Here is a 24998-nt window from a genome sequence, read left to right as displayed (position 1 = left end):
TATACGTTACAATTAACCTCTTTTTGAGATTCGAATATCCTCCTAATTGTTCGATTTTGTAATTTTTGTGAAAACGTAAGGCTTTCTTAGGTCAATGTTGTCTATATTGAAAAGTTACATATAAAGTATTATAAAATAATAATTCTCATAATTAAAAATATTAAACATTTTCGAGAAATCATTATTAGAGGAAAGATGATTAATGATAGTATTGTCATATAAAATGAGGTAGATGAACAATAATTTGTCATGAGAAAAGTCTAAAAGAAAATACTTTTGGTGTTAAATGAGAAAATATATATAATTATGATATTTGAAAAATATATGATTCTATATCCTTAAAGTATCTAAGTATATGGACCTACAAAGGAAAAAAAGGAAAAGAATATTAATTGGTTTTACACTATTAAAATTACATCACCTACCAAGACTTTAGTCCAATACTTCAAATTCATTACTTTTTTTTTATTCCTCTTATGTTCCTTCCTTTTTTCAATTTACAAAAATCTTTATTAAAATAATTAACAATACACAAACTTTACTTGAGCCGCAGGTCTATTGAAAACTATCATTTTATTTCTCAAGTTGGAGTAAGGTTTGCGTTACCCTCTTCACATCCTACTTGTGGATTGCACTGAGTTGTTATTATAGAATTAAAAACAATTAGCAATAAACAAACACAAACGCTTTTATTTGCTGGAAATAACCTCTCTATCTCCCAAAATAGGATAAAATATGCGTATACATTATCCTTCTCAGACCACACTTACAAAATTATACTGACCAGTTGTTGTTGTACACAACAACAAAACTTTAAAAAAATAACAATACACAAACACAAATGCTTTTACTTGAGCTGAGGGTTCTATCGAAAGTAATGCTTGTATTTATCATGATAAGAGTAAGATATGCGTATACATTATCTTTTCCCTAGATTCTATTTGTAGAATTATACTAGGTTGTTGTACACAAATACAAAATTTTTAAAAGAAATTAAAAAAGGAAAGACAATTACTTTTTCAAAAGTTAGCTCTTCTGCTTTGCACCATGAGGAATTTTTCTCATCATAGTAAGCACTCTCTCTTTACTCCTTTTGTGTTCCTTTTGACATTCATTTTCCCTTCAAAAAAAAAACACAATCATCTTCCAACACTCACTAAAGCTTACTCTCTAAGCTCTCTCTTCTTTCATCTTTCATCTTTTCTATCTATCCATCTATCTATTTTCTCTATATTGATCATGGACAACACCAATTCAAAGCATTTAACATTGATCATTTTCTTGGCTTTTGTCTTGATTCTTGTATCCGAAAACACGGTTGCTTCCTCCATTAAAACTGATGCTGAATCACTCTTGTTGTTCAAGAAAATGATACAAAAAGACCCTTCTGGTGTTTTATCAGGATGGCAAGATAAAAATAATCCATGTTCATGGAATGGTGTAACTTGCAATAGTCTTGGAAGAGTTACAAATCTTGATCTTCAACAATCTGAACTTGTTGGAGAGGTTTCTTTTTCTCCTTTCAATTCTCTAGATATGTTAACTGTCCTTAATCTGTCTTCTAATTCCTTCTATGTAAATGCCTCAACATCTTTAAGTCAGCTCCCTTATAGTTTGAAACAACTTGAACTTTCATTCACTGGCTTAGCAGGCTTTGTACCTGAGAATTTCTTTACAAAATGCCCAAATCTTGAATATGTTAGTCTTTCTTTCAATAACATAACAGGTTCTTTGCCTCAGAATTTCTTGTTGCATACTGATAAGTTGCAGTATCTTGCAATGGACTATAATAATCTCACAGGTTCAATTTCTGATATCAAGATTGAGACATGTAATTCCTTGTTACGTCTCGATTTGTCAGGGAATCAGATAATGGATTCAATTCCTTCTGCTTTATCTAATTGTACAACACTTGAAGAATTGGTTTTGGCTGAGAATTATTTCTCTGGTTCAATTCCAACTTCTTTTGGTGAGCTTAAAAGCTTGCAAAGATTGGATCTTTCTAAGAATCATTTATCTGGTTGGATACCGTCTGAATTAGGAAAATCTTGTAGTTCACTTGTGGAACTAAAGCTTTCTAATAACAATATTACTGGTTCTATTCCTAATTCCTTCTCATCATGTTCTTCTCTACAGAATCTTGATTTGTCGAACAATAATCTAACCGGTCCATTTCCTGATTCCATCCTACAGAATTTAGGTTCTTTAGAGATTTTGCAAATGAGTAGTAACAAGATTTCTGGTTCATTTCCTGCTTCCCTTTCATTCTGCAAGAAACTCCGTGTCGTAGACTTTAGCTCCAACATGATCAATGGGATAATTCCACCAGATTTATGCCCTGGAGCTTCTTCATTGGAAGAGCTGAGAGCACCAGATAATTCACTTTATGGTCCAATTCCATCTCAACTGTCTCAATGTTCACAGCTTAAAACAATTGATTTTAGCTTGAACTATTTGAATGGTTCAATTCCATCAGACTTAGGAAAACTTGAGAATCTTGAGCAGCTTATTGCTTGGTACAATAGTCTGGAAGGGAATATACCAGCGGAGTTGGGAAAATGCAGCAATTTGAAGAATCTTATTCTTAATAATAACTACTTGAGTGGGAAAATTCCTGTTGAATTATTTAATTGTGGTAATCTTGAGTGGATTTCCCTCACAAGTAATGGACTAAGTGGTGAGATTCCTAAAGAATTTAGCCATCTTTCAAGGCTGGCTGTTTTGCAACTAGCAAATAACAGCTTGAGTGGTCAGATTCCAAGTGAATTGGTGAATTGTAGTAGCTTGGTTTGGTTGGATTTGAGCAGCAATAGGCTAACGGGGGAGATCCCACCGCGACTTGGTAGGCAGCAAGGAGCTAAAGCATTGAGTGGGATTCTATCAGGTAACACTTTGGTGTTTGTTCGAAATGTGGGAAATTCGTGCAGAGGTGTTGGAGGATTGCTCGAGTTCTATGGAATTCATCCTGAAAGGCTTTTACAGGTTCCATCACTAAAGAGTTGTGATTTCACTAGGCTGTATTCTGGTCCAGTTCTTAGTGCTTTTACTCGGTATCAGACTATCGAGTACCTTGATCTTTCTTACAACGAGCTTCGAGGGAAAATACCTGATGAATTTGGTGACATGATAGCTTTGCAAGTTCTTGTTATATCACACAACCATTTGTCAGGAGAGATTCCTTCATCACTTGGAGGGCTAAAGAATTTGGGAGTGTTTGATGCATCACATAACAGATTGCAGGGTCAAATTCCTGATTCATTTTCGCTGCTTTCTTTCTTGGTGCAAATTGACTTGTCGTACAATGAATTGACAGGACAAATTCCACAAAGGGGTCAGCTCAGTACACTTCCTGCAAGCCAATATGCAAACAATCCTGGACTCTGTGGGGTTCCGTTGTCCGAATGCCAATATAGCTCACCTGCCACGAATACAAATGGAGATGGAGGAGGAGGAGGAAAAAGAAGCTCAGCTGCATCTTGGGCTAATAGCATTGTTCTTGGAATTCTCATCTCCATTGCCTCAGTGTGCATTTTGATTGTTTGGGCTATTGCTATGCGCGCAAGGCGAAGAGAGGCTGAAGGAGTGAAAATGCTTAGTAGTCTGAGTACTAATTATGCAGCTTCAACATGGAAGATTGACAAAGAGAAGGAGCCATTAAGCATCAATGTAGCCACTTTCCAAAGACAACTTAGGAAGCTCAAATTCTCACAGTTGATCGAGGCCACAAATGGATTCTCAGCTGCCAGTCTCATCGGCTCTGGAGGATTCGGAGAAGTCTTCAAGGCAACATTGAAGGATGGATCAAGTGTTGCAATCAAGAAACTCATCAGGTTAAGTTGCCAAGGTGACCGAGAATTCATGGCTGAAATGGAGACATTAGGAAAGATCAAGCATAAGAACCTTGTACCCCTGTTGGGATACTGCAAGGTTGGTGAGGAAAGACTTCTAGTTTATGAGTTCATGGAATATGGCAGCCTTGAAGAAATGCTACATGGGAAGACAAGAACGCGTGATAGAAGGATCCTAACATGGGAGGAAAGGAAAAAAATAGCCAGAGGAGCAGCCAAAGGACTCTGCTTCCTTCACCACAATTGCATCCCACACATCATACACCGCGACATGAAGTCAAGCAATGTGCTACTAGACAACGAAATGGATGCCAGGGTGTCTGATTTTGGCATGGCAAGGCTCATAAGCGCGCTGGACACACACCTCAGCGTGTCCACACTAGCAGGTACACCAGGATATGTACCACCTGAGTACTATCAGAGTTTTAGGTGCACTGCAAAGGGGGATGTTTACTCATTTGGAGTCGTGCTTCTTGAACTCTTAACGGGTAAAAGGCCAACAGATAAGGAAGATTTTGGTGACACAAACTTGGTAGGATGGGTGAAAATGAAAGTAAGAGAAGGGAAATCAATGGAAGTAATTGATCAAGAATTGTTATCAGTGACTAAAGGGAATGATGAAGCAGAAGTAGTAGAAGTTAAAGAGATGGTAAGGTACTTAGAGATAACAATGCAATGTGTAGAGGATTTTGCATCAAAAAGGCCTAATATGTTGCAAGTTGTGGCTATGTTGAGAGAACTTATGCCTGGAAGTAGTTCAAGCAACAGTGGCTAAACAGCAAACCAAAAAAACCAAAAGGAAAAAAGAGAAAGATGGTTTTTTTCTCAAGATTAGTTATGGAAAAACAAGCCAAAAGAATGTAAAATTCTTTCTTCTTTTCTTTGTGCAAGTATTCATCTGCATTTGTACTTAGTAACTTCTCTTACTTTTTTGCAATATTACTCTCATGTTTCAGAGTCTTGTGTGTGGATATTGATAACATATATTGATAGTAATAAACTAACTATAGTTCAATCATATTTATGTATATACAATTTTTGCTAACAGAAGGAGAGGCTTGAGGTAATTGGTAAAGTCGTGTGATTAGGAGGTCACGAGTCTGAGCTATGGAAACAAGCTCTTGCAGAAATGCAGGTTAAAACTACGTACAATACAACTCTTGTGGTTCGACCCTTCCTCGGTCTCCATGCATAACGGGAGTTTAGTGCATCGCGCTGCCCTTTTATAGTTGTGCTAACCGTCAAACTTGCAATGTATTCAAGTGTTACCTCTTACAAACTTACAATGTAGTCAAGTGGTCGTATGTAATTATACACTAAAGGAGCAATTTCAGTTCTAGACAAATATGTAAATGCATTTATCTGAGTTTTACAAGCAACTCAGTTTGGCAACAAGATAAATTCTTTGAACAAATTGCACACTTTTTATTTTTATTTTAATCTAGTTCGACATAATTCAGAGTACAAGAGTTAAATCGTCTATTTTTCGGTGTATTATGATATCTTCTTGATGTTTCTGAAACAAAATTTGTGTGCTTCTTATAGGATGATTATTGCCTTAAACACTTCAGCTGACTAGTTTACAATACTTTGTGTTATATATGTATGTCTAATATACAAATTACAAACCTATACACAACATATACACCATCATTGATAGTGTATATGATGTGTATATTTCGACCATATTGATAAACTAACTGGCTGAGCTGTATATATCCGTAACTTCCCCCTTATAAAATATCTAAAAGGTGAAATAAATCACAAACATAAGACCCCAGACTCAATTTGTGCACAGTAGAGTTTTTAGAAGGAAAAATTACTTAATTGAGTGTTTTTTAAAAATTAATTACTGATTTTAGCGATATTTTTTATTTATTATAATTTATAGCAATACATATCAATATTATGATAAATATACATTTGTATTAAAAGTGAATTATGCATATAATATAAATATATTATAAGTGTTTTAAAATATATATTATGTATGTGTAGTAAGAAACTGACATAATGTATTATAAGTTTATTAAAGTATGTGAAAAATGTATTATCCATCTATAAAACTTGTATTATATATGTTTTATAAATAGTTCTCTGCAATATGTATTAAAAATGTATTATATGTGTTCAGTGAAATTTTTTTTTATTGCTATAAATGATAAATATTTTCTTAATATTGTATATTTATGTAAGTTCCTTTTTAGAACTGCTTAAGAGTTCTGGGCTTTGATATCAAAATTGGTATCAAGAATCTGGTACTGTAGTGGATAATTTAAAGCCCAAAAGACTCCAACAGTCCCTTATTTTTTGGTCACATTTCATTTGAGAACTAACACTACAACAAATGAGACATGTTGTGGCAATAAATTTCTCTTTTGTCAGCAATATTTATTGTTAGCAAAAATATTTAGTGGTAATTAGGTTAATATCATTGTATTCAGAGCCGCTAAAATTTTTAGTGACATTTATATAGAGTGTTGATTATAAATACTCATATTTATTATTGTTGCTAAATATGACATAGCGGCAATTATATTATTCCTGCTAAATAATTGACGCAAAATTGTTCAATGTTTGTTTTGATTACTACTTAAATTTTATTGTATCGTATTGTTAAATTCATTCATGTGATGATGAAAAATCTCATTTTCTATGTCGGTTGATTTGGTCTAATCGCGCCATTACCTTTTTTGGGTCTTCCCATTTTACTTTTGCTTATTATTTAATTATTTTATTTTATCCTTTACTTTTTCTATAATAACTCTACCAAGTATTCTACTTTTTATTAGGTTTATCTTTTAGATTGTTGATGTATAAGATTATGTAATAACAGAAAATTATTTCAAATGTTGTATTTATCAAAATAATACTGATACAATATGTTATAAAATGATATGTAACAATCATCCAAACAAGTTGTTGTAACTGGATAATTAGCACTGAAAACTGTCTTTACATTGAATGATTACTTAACGGCAACTTCTGTATTTACTTATTGTGTTCCAATTAACGTACGTAGCCGGCAAATTAAAGAAAATAAAACAACCTAATACACTTGAAAGCTATCCATCTCTGTATTTATTATCCAAGAATCCAACAATAAAATGACTAATTAAGTAACAAAAAGACATTTTTCGATTTAATCAATATTGTTATTCAGAACGTACCATCTATTTGCAAAAAGTGAAAACATATAAAACACACTTCAATAATTAATTAATTAATACTAGAAACTTCTTGTAGAGACTGTATAAAAAGACCATCAGATTAAGGAATATTGTCATAGTTGAGTTTATTAGAAAATTAAAATGTCTAATTATCCTCACTATAATTTTGATGTAAAGTCTTCTTCTTCATCATCAAAAATACCATTAATTACATTAGGTGCTAGAGTGGTAACAATATCTACTCTTCTTGTGTCATGGGGTGTGGTACAAACTAGTGAAGTTACTTTTGATAATGGAGCCAGACTTACCTATGATTATTATCGTTCATACAGGTAATTGAGATTATCTCGAGAGACGGAGTCAGAATTTGAATATTTTGAATATTATTGTGAACTTCTAATATTTAAAATATGTCATCAAAATGCTATTGATAAAGGCAGAGTCAGGGTTTGAATTTGTGGATTCTAAATTTTAGAATTCTTCTATCTTAAAATGTAATCTCCATACCCTCGTATCTAAAATCATGTCCTTAGAGGGATAGGTTGGATGGTAGTCCGGAGTATCGTATTATTAACATTTTTCTCATAGTTGATGTTCTTGGATTTTTGTTCTCATTATTTTGATGTTGCTAGTGTTCTTTTTATTTCTCTGTATTCTTATTAGTTTACATGTCTTTTTTAATATCGGATTTTTATTTTCATATCTGCTTTGATTTGTTGTTCTTGAGCCGAGTCTTTTGAAAACTATTTATTTATCTTTATAAGATAGGGATAAGATTTGCGTACAGTACTCTATTCTCTTCAGATCCCACTTGTGATACTACATTGGATATTTTGTTGTTGTTGTTGACAACATTAAATGTTAGTGACTGGATTCTGATTATTATTTTTTATATGTATTTAATGAATTTCTTATATAAATACATATAATTTGAATTACAACTATTGATTGAATTCATTCGAACTCATAAAATGTCGATTTTTAGCTCCGCCTCTGCTACTCCCCGCTTTGTACAATTAATAATGTGTGTTTTTTAAAATTATTTTTTGCAGTTATACACTTTTTGCTGTGATAGCAGGAGCAGTGTACAATTTGTTGCACATCCCTTTTGCAATATATTTACTCATAAGAAAGAAACCTTTGATAAATCATAAGGTGTTTCGACAGATTGAACTCTATGGTGACAAGGTAATTAACTACAATTTCCACTCATTTCTTATATATATATATATTTCGAGAAATAAGAAAGTAAAATGAGAGTCATATTCGTCTTTCCTCTTAATAAAATAGGGACAATTTCAAATATATACAATAAAATAATTAGTTTACAACAAATATAGACATGTTTTATTTACATAAAAATAATAAAAAATAATAGGAAATATACAGTACTATACAATATAGTTTGTCAAAAGTCATAGAAAATGTACACTGACTATACAATATAGATTACTTATACATGAGTTATATACTAAATATACATTACGATACATTCTATACATAAAATATACACTGAATGATCATTTTTTGATAATTAAAATGACCGAATGACCATCTACTGTAATTATCCCTAAATACTCATTTTTAGCAAACTTAAAAGATCATAACTGCTCGAACATATATTAAAGGAACTACTTTAAACCGACCTTCAAACATAAGGGGCTTTTTTTGGGGATCTTCACACAAATAATTGAACAAATTTACTATTTATCTTTTAAATTTTAATCAGTACATATATATATTATACACGATTATACATATATTATATATCGACCGATTATCGAGATTAATATTAATTTTTCTTGAAATTAATGCAGATTATATTTGGGGTACTAGCAATAGGAGCTGGTGCAGCATTAGGTGCAACTATGGATTTAAATAAAATTTCTTATGATGAATATAACTCAAAGTATCATGATTTCTTGAACTTGATGTATATTCCAACTGCATTTCTTTGGGCTGGACTTGTGACCTCTGGAATTTCTTCTATTTTATCATCTTTGAATCTCCATAAGACTGAATCATGATCCATCAAGATTGAAACAAAAAATATTAGGCATAATACATAAATATGATCTTTAACTTGGTTTTAGGTGACAACTATGATTTCTAACTTTACTAGTGCACAAGTAGGCATTTTAACTATTCAAAACTTGAACAAATAGACACATTCGTCCTACATAGCAATTCTGTGTCCTACTTGTCGTCCTACGTGTATTGTGCCACGTAGGACATGTGTGTCTACTTGTTCAATTTTATACAAGTTTAAGTGTCTACTTGTGCACACTCAAAGTTAAAGGGCATAAATGTGAAATGAAGTCAAGTTAAAGAGCATATTTATGTATTATGACAAAATAGTATATTGCTTTAATTTAGTTCTTCGGGTGCGGCTCTTCTCTGAACCCTGCGAGATGCTTAGTACATCGGATTTCGGATTGTCCTTTTAATTTAGTTCCTCTACTTGTTTTGATAATTCTAGTTTTAATAAAATTAGAATAATAGTGTACTCATATTTATATGTTTGTTTGTTTAAGATATTGTAAAACAAAATTATTGTGGCTTTAAATTATATATACTGGTGTGTTGCAATTTCATTATTATTAACAATTTCATTTAGTGATTGATCTGATTGTTGTACAATTTTACACGACATCCACAATAACCAAGAGATGTATATATACATTCTATAAGATATAATTACAATATAATGTGTGATCTAGTTTATAAATTAGTCAGCATATATATAGATTTTGTATATTTAAATATAAATGTACATATACTATGTGTATATAATATACATGATCAATATATAAGTTATATAAAACCACAGAATCTATTAACAGGGAAAATATATAAATAGCTCTTTCCTCTTAGATACTGTCAAGACATATGTTTTTGGTATTTCTACTAGTCTATATTGTTGTTGAAATTTTTCAAAAATGTTAGTCTAATCGTGTCAGATCTTTTAAAAATATACTACTTTTGATATGCACTTAATAACATTTTTGAAGATTTAAACGGACACCTACCTAAATATATATATAACTAATAGATTCTACTTGTTTACATTGCACCAGTTGTGGAGTCGCACAAATAAAAAAATAGTCAATTGAACACCTTTTATTATACTATACATTATATATTTATATAAAATTATATTGCATATATAAGTCAAAAATCATTTTTATACAAATATATATTTTAAATCTTAAATATTCTTAACGAAATTCTTTAACTTAGCCATTGCATAACATTTGTACATATACAAACAAGCAAGATAGATGTATAGAATATTATCATAACAACTATTCTCATTCACTAGTCTTTAATTTCAACAAGATATAATTAGAATATATCTCCCATATCCATAAAACATTTCTTCCAACTCAAATACTAGTAATGCATAAATAGTTGTAACATATATATTACTTCTTTTTTCTTCTTTTGCTGATAGAAATTATCTAAGGTAATGAAGGAAATTGTAAGATATCTTGCTCACACTTATTACAAAGGAATATATCTGGAATTGCTTCATGATTTGGGATGTCAACACATCTAGTGTGTTGCCAAACTTCACAAATGTCACAACAAACCATCCTTTCACCATCTTCATCTTTAGTCCCACAAAGACAATCCACAACAATATTATTCTTAATTCCTTCAAATATCCCTCCATTAATATTAGTATGATCATTTGGCATTATTACCCCTCCTAGAACAATCTTGCTTCCTGGTTTCATCACATTAAAAACCAATTCTGTTCCACTAATTGGGCTCATCAGGTTGTTAATTGATCTTGTGGAAAAGTTCCTTAATCCCAAATAGATATCTCCAAATGTTTTTTCTACTTCAATTTTTAGCTCATCAAATGTGACATCTTCTCTCATTAAGAAGCACTCAAATGGGGTCATTACTTTTTCTTCTACACCAAATCCTTCATCGGTTGCCAACATAATCGCGCAATAAATCTTGGATTTGTCTGCTTCAATTCTTGAATCTGCCTCTGATACCCCTTTATATTCCTTGATGAAGTATTTCGTGTCTAGGATTATTCGAGAAGCTGTTGGAATTGTAGCAAAGACGCCCGTATAATTTGACATTAATCCCTTGTGTTCTTTAAGAATATTATTGTACAAGAAGTATATGTCCTTCATAAGTTGCATCCATGTGATTTTGTATTGTTGCTTCTCTTTTGAGTCATTAACCCTAAAACCTTGATCTTGTTTAGGGAATGCTTTAGATATGTCCTCTAAACAATATTCCAAAACTTTTGTCACTGGATTTAAGCATCGACGAACCAAATACTTCCCAACAATATGATTCCCCAATGACTTGAGTACGAAATCAAGCAATCCTGTATCACCAATATAGGCACGAGCAGCATCACGAACCTCTTGCCTAGAAATCCATCGCGACTCAGCCCTTTTTAGGGCTTCCACAACAACCCTAATAGCCATCTCAACGCGTTTAGGGGACCACCTACAAGTAGTGTCAACCAATAGCCCTGGGTAACATGATGTAAGGTTGTTTTCCTTTGGAATCCTTGATTTGAGCTCTAACATGAAATGAAAGGCATCACAAAGTGTGACTAATGAGTGACCAGATAACATTTGGTACCTTGATAACACTGTTAATATCTCATTAATATTTATGATCCCTACATGATGATGTGCTAATAAGGCTAATGGCATGTTTTGTATGGCATTGATTGCACTTTGATATGTTTCTTGAGTTACACCAAAGCTTCCACGCCCAAATTTGTAACCCCATCGACCAAACCATGTCTCACCATAGGCTAGTGTGTTGAGTAGCCTTAGATCCATGCCTTTCTTTCTTGAGATATCTCTTAAGCTCACTTTTCTTCAAAACAAATGAAATATTTGAAAAAAAATATTATTATTGCTTCCAATCTCAAATATTAATCATTTTGGGAACCTAAATTTGTTTCCAAATATTTGACTTTTCAAAAAGTAAGAATTTATTTATTACTTTAAGTGTGGAATTTAAGTAAAAGTGAAGGATAATTCAGACAAATACTCTTATTACGACGATTAGGGCTAAGGGGTGTACAAAAGCATAAAAAGATGTTCCATGTGTGATGTTTGCTTGATTGAGCACAGAGTTTAAGGCATCACTAATATAACAAAATAGTTTGAACTTACACTAGAATATTTTTGTTTCGTTTTATGTTACATTTGTTTATAATGTTCTAAAACAAAAGATATCTTTCGATATTTCAAAATAATGTAACTTTAAACTTTCTATTTTACTTTTAATGACATTTTTTAGCTATAAACGGTAGCAGAGCCAAGGAATTCAATATATATCATACATAAGAATATTATTGACCTTGTATAGATAATATACATAGTTTTTCAACTATAGAGATTCGGAGTAACCTCTTTGCCGAAACCAGACTCCAACCCTGGCTATAAATATGTCCCCACAAGTTTAGGATCATAAAATTTAGAATTCGCTATTTAATACTGAATTGTATGTTGAATTAAACAGCTTCATATAAAATGAAATGAGAATAATAATTAAGTTGATGATGACAAACCTAGCATGAAGTCCAATGCAGAGTCGATCCCAAAAGTCCATAATAGAATGACCAGGCAAGTCAGAAGTACTCTCCAATGATCCATTGACACAAAGCAAATGTCCAAAACCATTAGAGTGAAACACACCATGCATCATATGACCTTCTATTTCTATCAAATTCAACTTACTTCTAATTATTTCTCCACCAATATTATTACTACAATCTGTTTTGTATTTTTGGCTAGCTCCTCCTTCTACACAAGCTGCAATTGTGTCCTCTGAAGGCAATATAAAATGGTATTTCTTGTTGCACATAAGATTGTTTCCCCAGCCTGAGTTACATTAATTACTACATTCATGAGAAATTGAAAAATTCAACTTGATGCTAACAACTCTTTCATCTCATAGATTTAGAAATGAGTTTAACTTTTATACGTTGATGATCGGGAGCAGAACTAGCTAGTTTTTTCATTAAGGGAGTCAAAATATGAAAAGGTAAATATAGTGCGGGTGTAGTCAAATGGTCTTGTTGGATTAATAGATTTGGGCGGATCTAAATGAGTTATGCTAATAACTCATGTGACCCCCCCAATTCTTACTTACTTCTGCATAATTTATTTATTTTATAATTTATTTAATTATCTAATTAAACTTTTTTTTTCTTTATTATAATTATATATAACATATCAAACAAAAAGATTTTTATAAAAAAAATATATTGACGAGATTTTTTATGGATCAATTTGGGCTACAAATCAACCTAGATCTTAAATAGGTTGAGTTGGGGGATCAAAATGAATTGAGCTATAAATAAACGAGTATTGACTCGCCCAAACTTAAATACAAGTTGAACGGATCATGTTTTCATGAACTAATTTTATCACCCCCTAATATAGTACAGACACATAAATGTTACCTATCTAGACAATATAACTTTTCAACGAATGGGTGACATCCCTTGAACAAGCATGACTCCATCACTACCGACATTCCATGATAAAAAGGATAATAATCTTAAAAGTATAACAAGTGATCTGCTATAACATATTAAAGTAGATACTACACAAGCGATTTTCAACAGTAGAATTGTGCAAGTATATAAAGTGAATATGCAAAATATTAACATGAGAAATATTGTGCAAGTATACCATAAAGTCATGCTTAGCAATTTTAATGTTTTTAATTATAATTTTAGTAATTTCACTTAGTATTTGATTTAATTTTGTGTCTATTGGGACATATCACGACCATTTTTCACCAAACACAAACCTAACATATGAAGTTACATATGACTACATATTCTGAATATTCTAATGATTTTTTTTCTGAGTGACAGATTCATAATTTAAAATTTATTAATTTTTATAACGATAAATTTCTACTTAGTGATTTCACGTGAACTCGTAATAATTCTCAAATAATGATATTACCTATGTATTGACAATGTTTGCAATGAGGATTGAGGGACAATTCAACTTGTTCTTCAACAACAAAGAGGAACACATGCATTGGTGGATGTCTATGAACTTCCAATTGAAATGACCAAATACTACCATTTTCTTGCTGTGCAAATTCCAAAAGAAACTTAACATTTTGGTCAAAATTGCACCCAATGAACTCTGTAGGAAAACCTTGTTCACCAAAATTCTTGAACTTAAATAGTACCCTCTCATTATTATTCCTCTTCCTTCTCTTCGATCCGCTCAGATCTAAAGTCGACATCTTCGTCACCATCAAAGGAACCAAAGATTGATCATGAATTCAAGAAAATTTAAAGGATGTTCGTTACTTACTAGTTACAACTTACCAAACTCTCTACCTGTGTTTTAAAGAAAATTAAAAAAGGTCACACACACTTAATTTGCCAAAAATGATCAAAAATAAAAAGGAGTCATTCAAAATGGATGGTTTATTATGTTTGTACAAATATTGGAATTATATTATGCAAATCTATCGCAGGAAGCAAGAGTTACATGCATGTATTTTTAAAATGGAACCATGCTTTTGGTCATGTTGCAAATGTTAACCATTTAAATTAATTGCTTAATTAATTAATATCCCGGCAAATTCTATGGTCCGTTGAGGCATGCTGAAAGTTATGTATAATTAGGGTATAACAATATATTTTAATTAGAATGAAAATTATATTAACACAATGTTACTGGCCAACTATACTTGAACATGTTAAAACACGTTGGATTGATAACCGGTGCAGCGGATGGGGTTGATCCTGCCTTAATCAGAGGTCTCGAATTCGAGCCCTAGATATTGAAATATCTTTGATAGGGAGCACCTCTCTACTACATGGCGCGAATCCAAATTAGTTGGGCTCCAATATGAGAACCAGACACCAAAAGCAGTTAAATATTAAGTATTCAAACACAACTACTTTAAAATTCAAACAATACAATTTTGTTAGAGATTTAACTTGATAGTCCCAACTTCCTATTTGTATATATAAAGTTTGTAACTTCATCCTCATTTTTTAAACTTTAATCCTTGATTCTAAAAGCGGTTAAATATTAAGTATTCTATAACATTTGACTATATCTTAAATAGTGATCCTCCGATCAACTATATGTGCACTTCACCCTTTTAAAACCCTGATAATCAAGGTATTGGAGGTGTTATTCACAATAAAAAAAATTGTTTTTTGGCAATGCACATTTGAAATCAGGCTCTGACAATTTAAAACTTCAAAGTGCACAAATCTATTTTAGGAAGGAGGGGGTTGAAGTTTGTCAAATTTTGCTAAATTTTAATAATTTCTAAAACAAAAGGGCCAAAGTATAAGTGACTGTTTGGCTTAACTTATTTTAAGCAACGTATAAGCTGAAAACAACTTATAAGTTAAAAAAAAATGGGGTAGCCCAACTTATTTTTTTGGCTTATAAGCTGCTTTAGATAAACTAAGCCAAACAGACCCAATTATTTTTTTGGACTTATTTTAAGCACAAAACGGCTTTAAGTTGGCCAACCAAACTTTCAAAAAAACTGAAAACAATAAGCCAATCCAAACGGGCTCTAAGTAGCATATCTAAAAGCGGTTCTAATATTATTGGGTAACTTATCGAAATCTCACTAGTTTAGGAGCTAATTATTTAGATACACATAAGTTTGCAATATTACGAATCTTATCAGATTTTGATGCGTCCAGATACATGTATCTTGGAATACATGGGTCAAAATTAGGTGTAATTTATTCTAGATACACTGTATCACAGTGGATTCGCATGTATCTAGAGTACATAGACAAATCTCGCTCATCTCCATCCCATCTCGCTCGCCACTCTCCCATATAGCTCGTGTATCTGGTAATCGAAATACATGTGAATCACACTAGATACATCCAGATACATGTATCTAGTGCATATCTAACGTGATTCACATCTATATGGGATACATAGACCAATATGGCTCCCCCCTTCTATTCTTACTCGCCTCTCTCCCTATTCAGTGTATCTTGTAGTAAAAAAGATGTATCTAGTTGTATTTGACTTGAAATCTAGTATGAAATTATTAATTAGTGATATAAGATGTAATTATTTCAAACTATATGATGAATTAATTAGTAAATATGATAGTAATATTTGTTTAATTAGGTAGTTTCTTGTAACACCCCGAATTTTAAAACTATGATCAGAGTCGTTCTTTAAATGTGAATAGACCCCAAACCCAATGATTTCTAATGTTGCACAGGTATTGAAAACAATTGTTTACTATAGGAAGAGCTTTGAATATGAGTTAAGATCACAAGGAACTTTGAGCTCAAAGTTAAGTTGAAAGGTTCTTTACCGATTGAGTTTCCGTATAAGATTTTACTTGGGTCAACTTCAAACGATCGTATAGCTCTTACAATATGAAGAGTTAGGTGACTCATAACCTATAAAATTAAATGTCTACGAGTCTTCTTTCTAAAGCCACCAACCGTTCGTCAATCGGAGTTTGGAGTATAAAGTTATGGCCGATCTACCAGAGACACTCAACAAGTCCGCGATGGCTCCGTGATACGGCGTGAAAACGGACCTCACTGCCTTTGTCATTTCTTTTAAATTGTTTTAAGGGTATTTTTATCCTAAAAACCTTTAGGGAGTTACCTAAATAGTCCTAAACGTGTAGGAAGTCAGTTTTTCATAAATAAGACCTCTCAAATTTATTAAAATTCAAATTTATGTATCATGTCCAGAACTCATATGTATCAAAAAAAGATTAACAACAAAAAATCAAAAAAAAATCAACCAGTTGTTCTATCAATGTTGTGTTATATACATAACAATGAATATGATACAAACTAATATAAAAACATTACTGTTTATATATCAACAATTATATTTGATAATGTCTACAGATACATAACCTTCTAGTTGAATAAGTTAAGGTGTATGTATCCGGTCGTAAAAAATAATGAAATTTGTAATAGTTATGTATCAAATAAATAACTATGAACATGATACATACTAATTTGTGTTTTAATAAATTAAGGTTATGTATCAAAGCTAATATTTGAACACAATATATTGTGCATGATAAAAATGTAATGTATCATAATATTGAAATGAAGGCATGATACATTAATTTAAGAAAGAAAAATAACTAGATACATTAAAAATCTGAACCTATATGTATCACAAAAAGATGAACAATAAAAATAAAAAAAAAATCAATAATCTAATTTATTGAAAGCAAAAAAATGTGATGACGAAATCCTTCTACACATTCTTCTTTGCTCTGTATCAACTCCCGTAACTTTTTTTCACTTTCAACAATGACGTCATCTATGGATCTTGAATCAAGGCCCTTACCGGAGCCACCAGCTCCCGTATTTTGGTCAACAACAATTCTATCACTTTTATATCGTTCATACCTCACCTCACTTTTTCAGATTTCGGAATATCTCAACAAGATCGACAGATTCATTTTGTATCAGTACAATTTGTCGACAATTTTGATTAAAAAATTAAGAGGTTTTTTTGGAAGAAAGAGAAGAAGAATTTTGAATTGTACTAATATGTTTCAATTTGCCAGGAATTGAATCTCATTGTCAATAAAGTTTTTTCATAAATTATGCTTTCTTTATTTACTTTTTTTTCTTTTTAAACGTAACAAAATATTCAATTAACAAATCTTCCATTAATTTTCCTTTTTTACCGTAACAGCATCATTATGTATCAGAAAAGATGACTTATATATTCAAGTTCTCAAAAAGTAAGTAATTTTTATAATTTTTTTAAAAAATAAAAATAAAATATAATTTAATCTTAACACTATAAAATTTAAATAAGTTATACTTAATTAATACAACCAAATCTATACCGATAGACAATAGTCCAATACCATACATAACAGGGCCCAATTGGCCAATTTCAATTTCCATAGCTGTAATTCTCAATTCCCAAATTGAAATCCCTAAACTCTCTCGAGTCTCGTCTCTCCTCTCCGTCAGTCACTTCGTCCGTCTCCAATCTCGTCTCTCGACTTCCTTCTCCTCGTCATCGTCGCAAACTGCAACATCTCATTTTTCTTTAGATGTGCCATTCTTGTAACAATCTGAAAGGGTCTCATCTTCGACTAAAGAGAAAGGTATGGTTTTTGTTGGTTATCTTCCAATTTGGGCTACCATCTGAAATCTCCTGCAGGCTCAAGTTTGTGTTTCTCATCTAACTTTTCATTTTTTGTTCCTGTGTCTATTTTTTGTTGATGGGAATATGTGTTAATATCTGGGTCACTTTTGTTTCTTCTTCTTAGAAAAGCAACAAGTTTCCACCTTGAGTTATTTTGCTTGTTGGTCTCTGCCTTTATTTTTTTGGCTATGGTGTTCTTTGGCTTGCTGTCAGCTAGATGTGTTGTCCTTTTTTTTTTTTTGCACTAATTGACATGCTTATTTCCACACAAACACCGTTTAAGACAAATATGCAGAACCCCAAAACAGAGGAGCAAATGTGTTATGCTGCGGAGTATTGATAGCATATGCCATACATAGGCGTGTTCTATTGTCTCAGTCCAAGTGACTAGTAGTATTAGCTAATGATAATTAAAAATCCTCAAAAGAACAAACAGGTCTGAAATTATCTCCTTTCAAACTTCAGCCGCCATAGTTGACAAGAGAGGATATATCATTTTGAGGGCTAGTGGAAAAATATCACGAACCGAAAACCGAACCGAAATTGCAAAAAACAAACCAAATCGAATTTATTTTAGTTTGGTTAGGATTAACATCTTCACCAAACCGAAAATCGAAAAATCGAACCGAACGTCCACCCCTACCACGACGGCCTAATACCTCCAACCAAACGCAGGATAAAATAGTCCTGCAATTTATCTTTGGAATTATTATACTTCATACCTCACACCAAACGACTTCTAATAGGAAAGGAAGAAAACAAGGAGTTTAAGGCCATAAAGGTGTAATCTTTGTCATTATATTGCGGGATTTCAACATACTCCTAATAGTAAAACACTAATTCTGAATTGAAGTTGTCATGCATAGTGACTACTATCACTGCATAACGAAAGAATTGAGATACTTATTTATGAGTTTTTGCACAAGTTAATTTTGTATTCTTTTTTACTTCCCATGTTAGTTACTCTCAAATCTTCTTAATATAAGAAGAAAAATGAGAAATAGGCTATTTAAGGGTCTAATACTAATCAATTTATTGCGTGAACTTTCAGCATGCTTCTTAATGGTAGAACCTGAACTCTGAATTGGGATTGCTGTGCTCGGTGTCTACTTTCACTGCATAAAGAAATTAACTCCAATTTGTATGGTTCGTTATTATAATTTTTACAAGTTAATATGCGTTTTCATTTGGTTCCTATGTTAATCTGTTTACTGATATCCTTTTTATATAAAAAGAAGAAGAAAAGAGTAATGCCAGAAAAAGTGCAATAATTATCATTATATTGCAAGTTTTAGCCACTTAAATTGGAATTAACTTATATAGGAAATCCTTTTAATTATTCACAGTGATTCATACTACCAAATTCAATTTCTCGTCATCTCAAACTGTAGCATCTGAAATCCATGAATTCAAAATAGCTCTAACATCTATATCAGTCGTCCATTCATGATGTAAAGTTAGCATGTCAAAAAACTTGGTAAAATAATTTTTTTAAAAAGGAAAATAACTTGATAACAAATCTCTAATATTATTTCTTTTGTCAACCAACATTCAGCATGAAATAAAGAGCTAGGAATGCTACTTGGAGAAAATGATCACTCTCCGGAAGTTGAACATTGGGATAACAGCTTCCCCTTATTCATTGCTTCGGTTGTTTGCTGTCAATGGTGATTATAGAGTTTTCAGACACGCAATTCAGTCTGATTGGAGTAGCGAGAATGTCAATCATCTAGTTGGCTTCTTTTGGGGAAACATAGAGATTCAGAGAGGAGTCGACCGCACTGCATTTTCTCAGACTGCTCCACTTTCTCAGACTGCTCCATTTTCTACAGTTGCTGGGACAATCCTTGTCCAGGCTCAAGACCTTGGTAAAATGTCTGAGGAGTTAGAAAATGTTATTGATGAAGATAAACTTGACGATGCATGGGCTTTGTATGAGCGGCACATTCAAATGGAATGGTTTCCTAGGAAGGCAATCGTTAATAAACTTGTAGCAGCTAGTGCTGAAAGCTCAGATCTTGGACAGCTGGAGAGGGCTTATGGCTTGGTTGAACAAGCATTTGAGGAGAACAAGCATGACTTACTTGAGAGGAATACTCTTATGTTTCTCTCTTTAGCTTTTGCCAAATGTGGATCACCTATTACCGCATCTACTCTTTTAAGGAAGCTTGTGGAAACAGAGCAGTATCCACCTGTGAGTGCTTGGTCTGCAATCCTGGCTTATATGTCACAAACCTCTACTGGAGCCTACCTTGCTGTTGAATTGGTCCTTGAAATAGGTTACTTATTCCAGGATGGAAGAGTTGATCCCCGTAAAAAGAGCAACGAATCTCTGCTTTCCATGAAGCCTAATGCTACTTGTTTCAACATTGCTTTAGCTGGATGTCTTCTGTTTGGAACCACTAGAAAAGCAGAGCAGCTCCTCGACATGATGCCTCGAATCAACTTGAAAGCTGATGCTACTTTACTAATCTTGATGGTTCATATTTATGAGAAAAATGGACGAAGGGAGGAGCTCAAGAAGCTTAAGAGAGACATGGAAGAGGCCCCTCATGTGACGGAGATGCAGTTTCGTCAGTTCTATAATTGTTTGCTTTCATGCTTTCTGAAATTTGGTGATCTTGAATCTACATCCCACATGGTTCTAGAAATGCTTCGCAAGGCAGAGAAAGCTAAAAATTCTCTTGGTGTAGCTAGTTTGCTGCTAGAGACTTCTAGAAGTGGCGATACATTGAGTTCAAATGTTCTCCTCGAGGATGCACATCATCGAAAGCCAGATGGATCAGAAAACTTGGTATCATACGAAGATCTCTGTAGGGACAGAATGTTTTCAAAACTACAGACCATTGCTAAAAACTTACTTGATGTCTTGGTAATTAAGTTGCAGAAGCAAATTGAATTTATTACAACTGAACATGGTATTCTCCAGCCTACTGAGAAATTATATGTTAAATTGGTAAAGGCTTTCTTAGAAGCTGGGAGAACAAAAGATCTTGCGGAATTTCTAATTAAGGCAGAGAAAGAAGATTCTCCAGTTTCAGTTGATGATTCTGCCTTGGTTCACGTGATAAACTCTTGTATTTCACTTGGATGGTTAGATCAGGCACACGACCTTCTGGATGAAATGCGATTGGCTGGCGTTAGAACTGGTTCTTCTGTTTATACGTCTCTTTTGAAAGCTTACTGTAAAGAGAATCGAGCGGGGGAAGTTGCATCGCTGCTTAGAGATGCTCGTAAAGCTGGGATTCAGATAGATGCAAGCTGTTATGAAGTATTGATCCAGTCCAGGGTGATACAAAAGGACTCTCAAGGGGCCCTTGACCTGTTCAAGGAGATGAAAGAGGCTAAGATACCAAGAGCTGGTCATCAAGAATTTGAGAAATTGGTGAAAGGGTCTGCAGAAGGAGGTGAAGCTAGTTTAATGGTGACGCTTTTGCATGAAATCAAGGAAGGGCAAAAAGTAGATTATGGAGTTCATGATTGGAATAATGTAATTCACTTTTTCTGCAAAAAGAGGTTGATGCAAGATGCTGAAAAGGCTTTTAAGAAGATGAGGAGTTTAGGCCATGCTCCCAATGCACAAACTTTTCATTCTCTGATCACAGGTTATGCCGCTATTGGTGGAAAATATGTCGAGGTGACGGAACTATGGGGTGAAATGAAGCCTCTTGCTTTTTCTAGTGGAATGAAGCCTCTTGCTTTTTCTAGTGGAATGAAGTTTGATCAGGAACTGTTAGATGCTGTGCTTTATACATTTGTTAGAGGTGGTTTTTTTGTTCGAGCAATTGAAGTTGTAGAGATGATGGAGAAAGGTAATATGTTTATTGACAAGTATAAATATCGCACCCTCTTCTTAAAATACCACAAAACACTCTACAAGGGGAAGGCTCCAAAATTCCAGTCAGAATCCCAGATGAAAAAGAGAGAGGCAGCATTAAACTTTAAGAGATGGGCTGGGTTACGCTGAAGATTCATTGTCTGTAGCCTCAACTATATTATCCTTCAATACTGGAACTTGTTGCTCTGATAGTGCCTAAATGGGTTGACAGCGAAATGAATGGACCTCCATGTTGATCCAAATGTTCCCGGTCCATCACTTGATGCTAGCAGACCAAGACATATCTGTGGATTTCGTTCTTATTAATTTCTGATCATTCAGTTCCTTATCATCATAAATGCCTTGCAAAATAAGTTTATTGGTGAGATGCATCATACTTTCTCTGTGCCTGCTTTTAAGGAAACATATTAATAATGGCTGATTTTGAAGGTCAGTCTCCATTGCTTGTAGTACTGCTTTGTCCTCAACATGGTTTCCATTATGAGTAAAGTCGTTCCTGAAGATCATCTGTTTATTTTGTGCTCTGGAATGATTTTGAGAGGTTCAGAGTGAAGCATTTATTTTGCTTTACAATAAGAAATTCATCCATTTAATGTATGGATGCATTAATCTTCTATTGAATGGTTTAACACCTTAGGTGCCTGCATTATTCAACATCCAAGAGAAGGGTTTAGTTTCTGCCAAAGCGGTGTATCAAATTGCACTGCGAAAGGCCTGCTACTCATCAAGACTCCTTTAAGGGAACCTTCAACATATGCGCAAAATTGATAATTCTGTAAGCACTAATACTGAAAGGTAAATCTCTGAAACCTCATTACTGCTGGAAACTCTAGTTGTCTGTAGTGGTTTGCATAACGACTTAACGACTTTCTCATTACTTTAACAAGAAAGATTAAAGACCTTCATATTTAGATGTTAACATTTATTTCTGGAGAAACTAGGGAGGTCTCTATTCTATAAGTCCATTAAATATGTAACATGTTGAAGCTTAAATAGTATGTTGATTGTATGATTTATGCACATTTACTTATATATCCTTAAGTCTGTGCTTTCAAGCTCATATGATTTTTAAGATGAATTCTAATGTTATTTTTGCTTGTTCTATTGTTCTTGTGAAATGATTGACTTCGAACATGACTTTTCACTTTTGTTCTTTCTTCTATCTGTTCTAGTGAAAAGCTTCACTGAGAACTATGTTTCTTCCTATGTGTACTGAAAACAATTATTGATAGCAAAATAATGATCCTTAGCAGTTAATATTTACATTAAAGAGTTTATGTCAAACGCTAAAAGAGCAGGTTTTTATTGTAATCATAAAAGTTCTATGGTAACTTTGCTACTGAAAATCGAGAGGTAATATCTGAATATCAACAGAAGAAAAGGCTATTGTTGATTAATTAATTGGTTTATTGTTGATCAATAGATTTTGAAATCATGGCCCTTGAGAATAGCATAAGAGAGGCCTAAGGCTTTGTTCTAGTGGTAAGAGCTTAGTGCATGATGTGTAGGTTAGAATCACGTCACGGGTTCAATATCTAAGTGGAGAAGGGTAGAATTGCAGGCTCATTATCACCAAGTTTCCCACTGTGCACCACTGCTCTGGGGATTTCTTGGTTATAAAAACAAAAAAATGGCATAAGAGAGACATTTCTCAATTTTTAGTTCATTGTTTTTTGGGTTGAACAGTTTTCTTGTGGGTTTCCAATATTGGTTTCAACGTCATACAAGTTGGGTCATAACCAAAAACAGACCTTTTTGCCTCATATTTCTCAACAAACTAAACTCCACAAAAATCCAACACAGCTTCTAATTTGAGCACAGCATACTGATTCTGGTAACTTTTGATTAAATAATATTGTGAGAATGTAAGTAGACTGAGAAATTTGAAAACTCGAGCCTTATAATTTTAACAAGAAAACTTTCTGCTGATAATTGTCACTGCCTCCTTCACTTGTCTACATCGTGTTTATCTTCTATGGCTTTCAGCTTATTTCTTCTGGGGTCGATGGTGCTGAGTCACTTCTTTGTCATTCCTTAAGTCAAAGATGAGAAATTGTTGCAAAAAATGGAAGAAAGAGCTGCCTTGGCTAAGACAACTCACTGAATCATGAGGGTTTCCTGCAATATGTCTAGTAGATCTCTCACTGGACTTGAGCACTCTTGGCCTTGTTCTTCGGTGTGTTTCTAAAGCTTTAAGCCTTATCAGAATTATTTATGATCCTATTGAATATATGTAAGATTTAGTTCTATCTATGGTTTTGTGCAGGTAAGACGGTTCGAAACATAATGGCATTGAGAAGCTATTGTGAGAATAAGTGGTTAAAAATCAAACTGGAATTTGATTTCTCCTAAAAAGGGCAGCCCGGTGCACTAAAGCTTCCGCTATGCATAGGGTTCGGGGAAGGGCCTGACCACAAGAGTCTATTGTACGCAGCCTTACCTTGCATTTCTGCTAGAGGCTGATTCCAAGACTTGAACCCGTGACTTCCTTGTCAAATGACAGCAACTTTACCAGTTACTCCAAGGATCCCCTTCTCCTGCACATCTCCTAATTGATGTGTAATATGTGTGCACTATTCTAGCTTAGATGGATTGTGTAGCCTAGTTAAATTTTTCCTCCCACACATGTTATATAAGGATTAGTTTGCTATTTAATTGTTGTTTTTTTGAGTTTGGTATGGACTACGAAGGTGGTGGATTTTTGTGATGTATTAATTTTATAACTTTGTCATTTTTAGTAAATGTGATTGTTCTATATGATATGCACACATGTTTCATTGTTAAATATAGTTGAATACAGAGCTAAAGGAAAAGATTCAAAGGTTCCTTATTACTACACCAGTAACTACAACTATATATGTTCTTCTATCTTAGAAATGTGACATACGAATACCAAAACCCTTTTACCATTCATGGGTGTGGTGGGATGGTTGAAATTTCTCCACCTTTAATTAAAGGTGTGAGTTTTAAACCCTGGTAA

At 33.2% G+C, this 24998-nt stretch overlaps 3 protein-coding genes across 6 annotated transcripts; 2 read left to right on the top strand and 1 right to left on the bottom strand.

The window, feature by feature from the left end:
• Positions 1-1125: 1125 nt before the first annotated feature.
• LOC129870829 (serine/threonine-protein kinase BRI1-like 2) lies at positions 1126-4761 on the top strand. The gene has a single exon (XM_055945705.1). It carries the CDS (start codon positions 1240-1242, stop codon positions 4621-4623), a length of 3384 nt encoding a protein of 1127 aa, XP_055801680.1. The 5' UTR covers positions 1126-1239; the 3' UTR covers positions 4624-4761.
• Positions 4762-10311: 5550 nt separating this feature from the next.
• Positions 10312-14444, bottom strand: LOC129870830 (PHD finger protein MALE STERILITY 1). 2 transcript variants are annotated; one of them, XM_055945706.1, is made up of 3 exons: positions 13990-14444; positions 12579-12891; positions 10312-11878 (listed from the first exon to the last, which is right to left on the bottom strand). In XM_055945706.1, the coding sequence occupies exons 1-3, from the start codon at positions 14291-14293 to the stop codon at positions 10480-10482; spliced, it is 2016 nt and encodes a 671-aa protein (XP_055801681.1). In that variant the 5' UTR covers positions 14294-14444; the 3' UTR covers positions 10312-10479. The 2 variants fall into 2 exon arrangements, with proteins under 2 accessions (XP_055801681.1, XP_055801682.1); XM_055945707.1 differs by having other exon boundaries at positions 12579-12908; positions 13990-14069.
• A 3477-nt stretch (positions 14445-17921) lies between these two features.
• Positions 17922-24771, top strand: LOC129871718 (pentatricopeptide repeat-containing protein At1g03100, mitochondrial-like). Of its 3 annotated transcripts, none has more exons than XM_055946691.1 (5): positions 17922-18139; positions 19232-19321; positions 19736-22813; positions 24005-24194; positions 24285-24771. In XM_055946691.1, the coding sequence occupies exon 3, from the start codon at positions 19772-19774 to the stop codon at positions 22145-22147; it is 2376 nt and encodes a 791-aa protein (XP_055802666.1). In that variant the 5' UTR covers positions 17922-18139; positions 19232-19321; positions 19736-19771; the 3' UTR covers positions 22148-22813; positions 24005-24194; positions 24285-24771. The 3 variants fall into 3 exon arrangements, with proteins under 3 accessions (XP_055802666.1, XP_055802667.1, XP_055802665.1); XM_055946692.1 differs by having other exon boundaries at positions 19232-19326; XM_055946690.1 differs by lacking the exon at positions 19232-19321.
• Positions 24772-24998: the final 227 nt, after the last annotated feature.

Source organism: Solanum dulcamara, chromosome 10 (assembly GCF_947179165.1).
Source record: "Solanum dulcamara chromosome 10, daSolDulc1.2, whole genome shotgun sequence".
NCBI lineage: Eukaryota > Viridiplantae > Streptophyta > Magnoliopsida > Solanales > Solanaceae > Solanum > Solanum dulcamara.
This window is presented reverse-complemented; position numbering and strand designations above follow the sequence as displayed.

Coding starts and splice junctions, on each gene's coding strand:
- LOC129870829 (XM_055945705.1), top strand. CDS start 1,240: ATGGACAACACCAATTCAAAGCATTTAACATTGATCATTTTCTTGGCT.
- LOC129870830 (XM_055945706.1), bottom strand. CDS start 14,293: ATGGTGACGAAGATGTCGACTTTAGATCTGAGCGGATCGAAGAGAAGG. Junction 12,892..13,989: donor CAAACATTGTCAATACATAG/GTAATATCATTA, acceptor AATGTAACTCAG/GCTGGGGAAACAATCTTATG. Junction 11,879..12,578: donor TGCATTGGACTTCATGCTAG/GTTTGTCATCAT, acceptor TTTGTTTTGAAG/AAAAGTGAGCTTAAGAGATA.
- LOC129871718 (XM_055946690.1), top strand. CDS start 19,772: ATGATCACTCTCCGGAAGTTGAACATTGGGATAACAGCTTCCCCTTAT.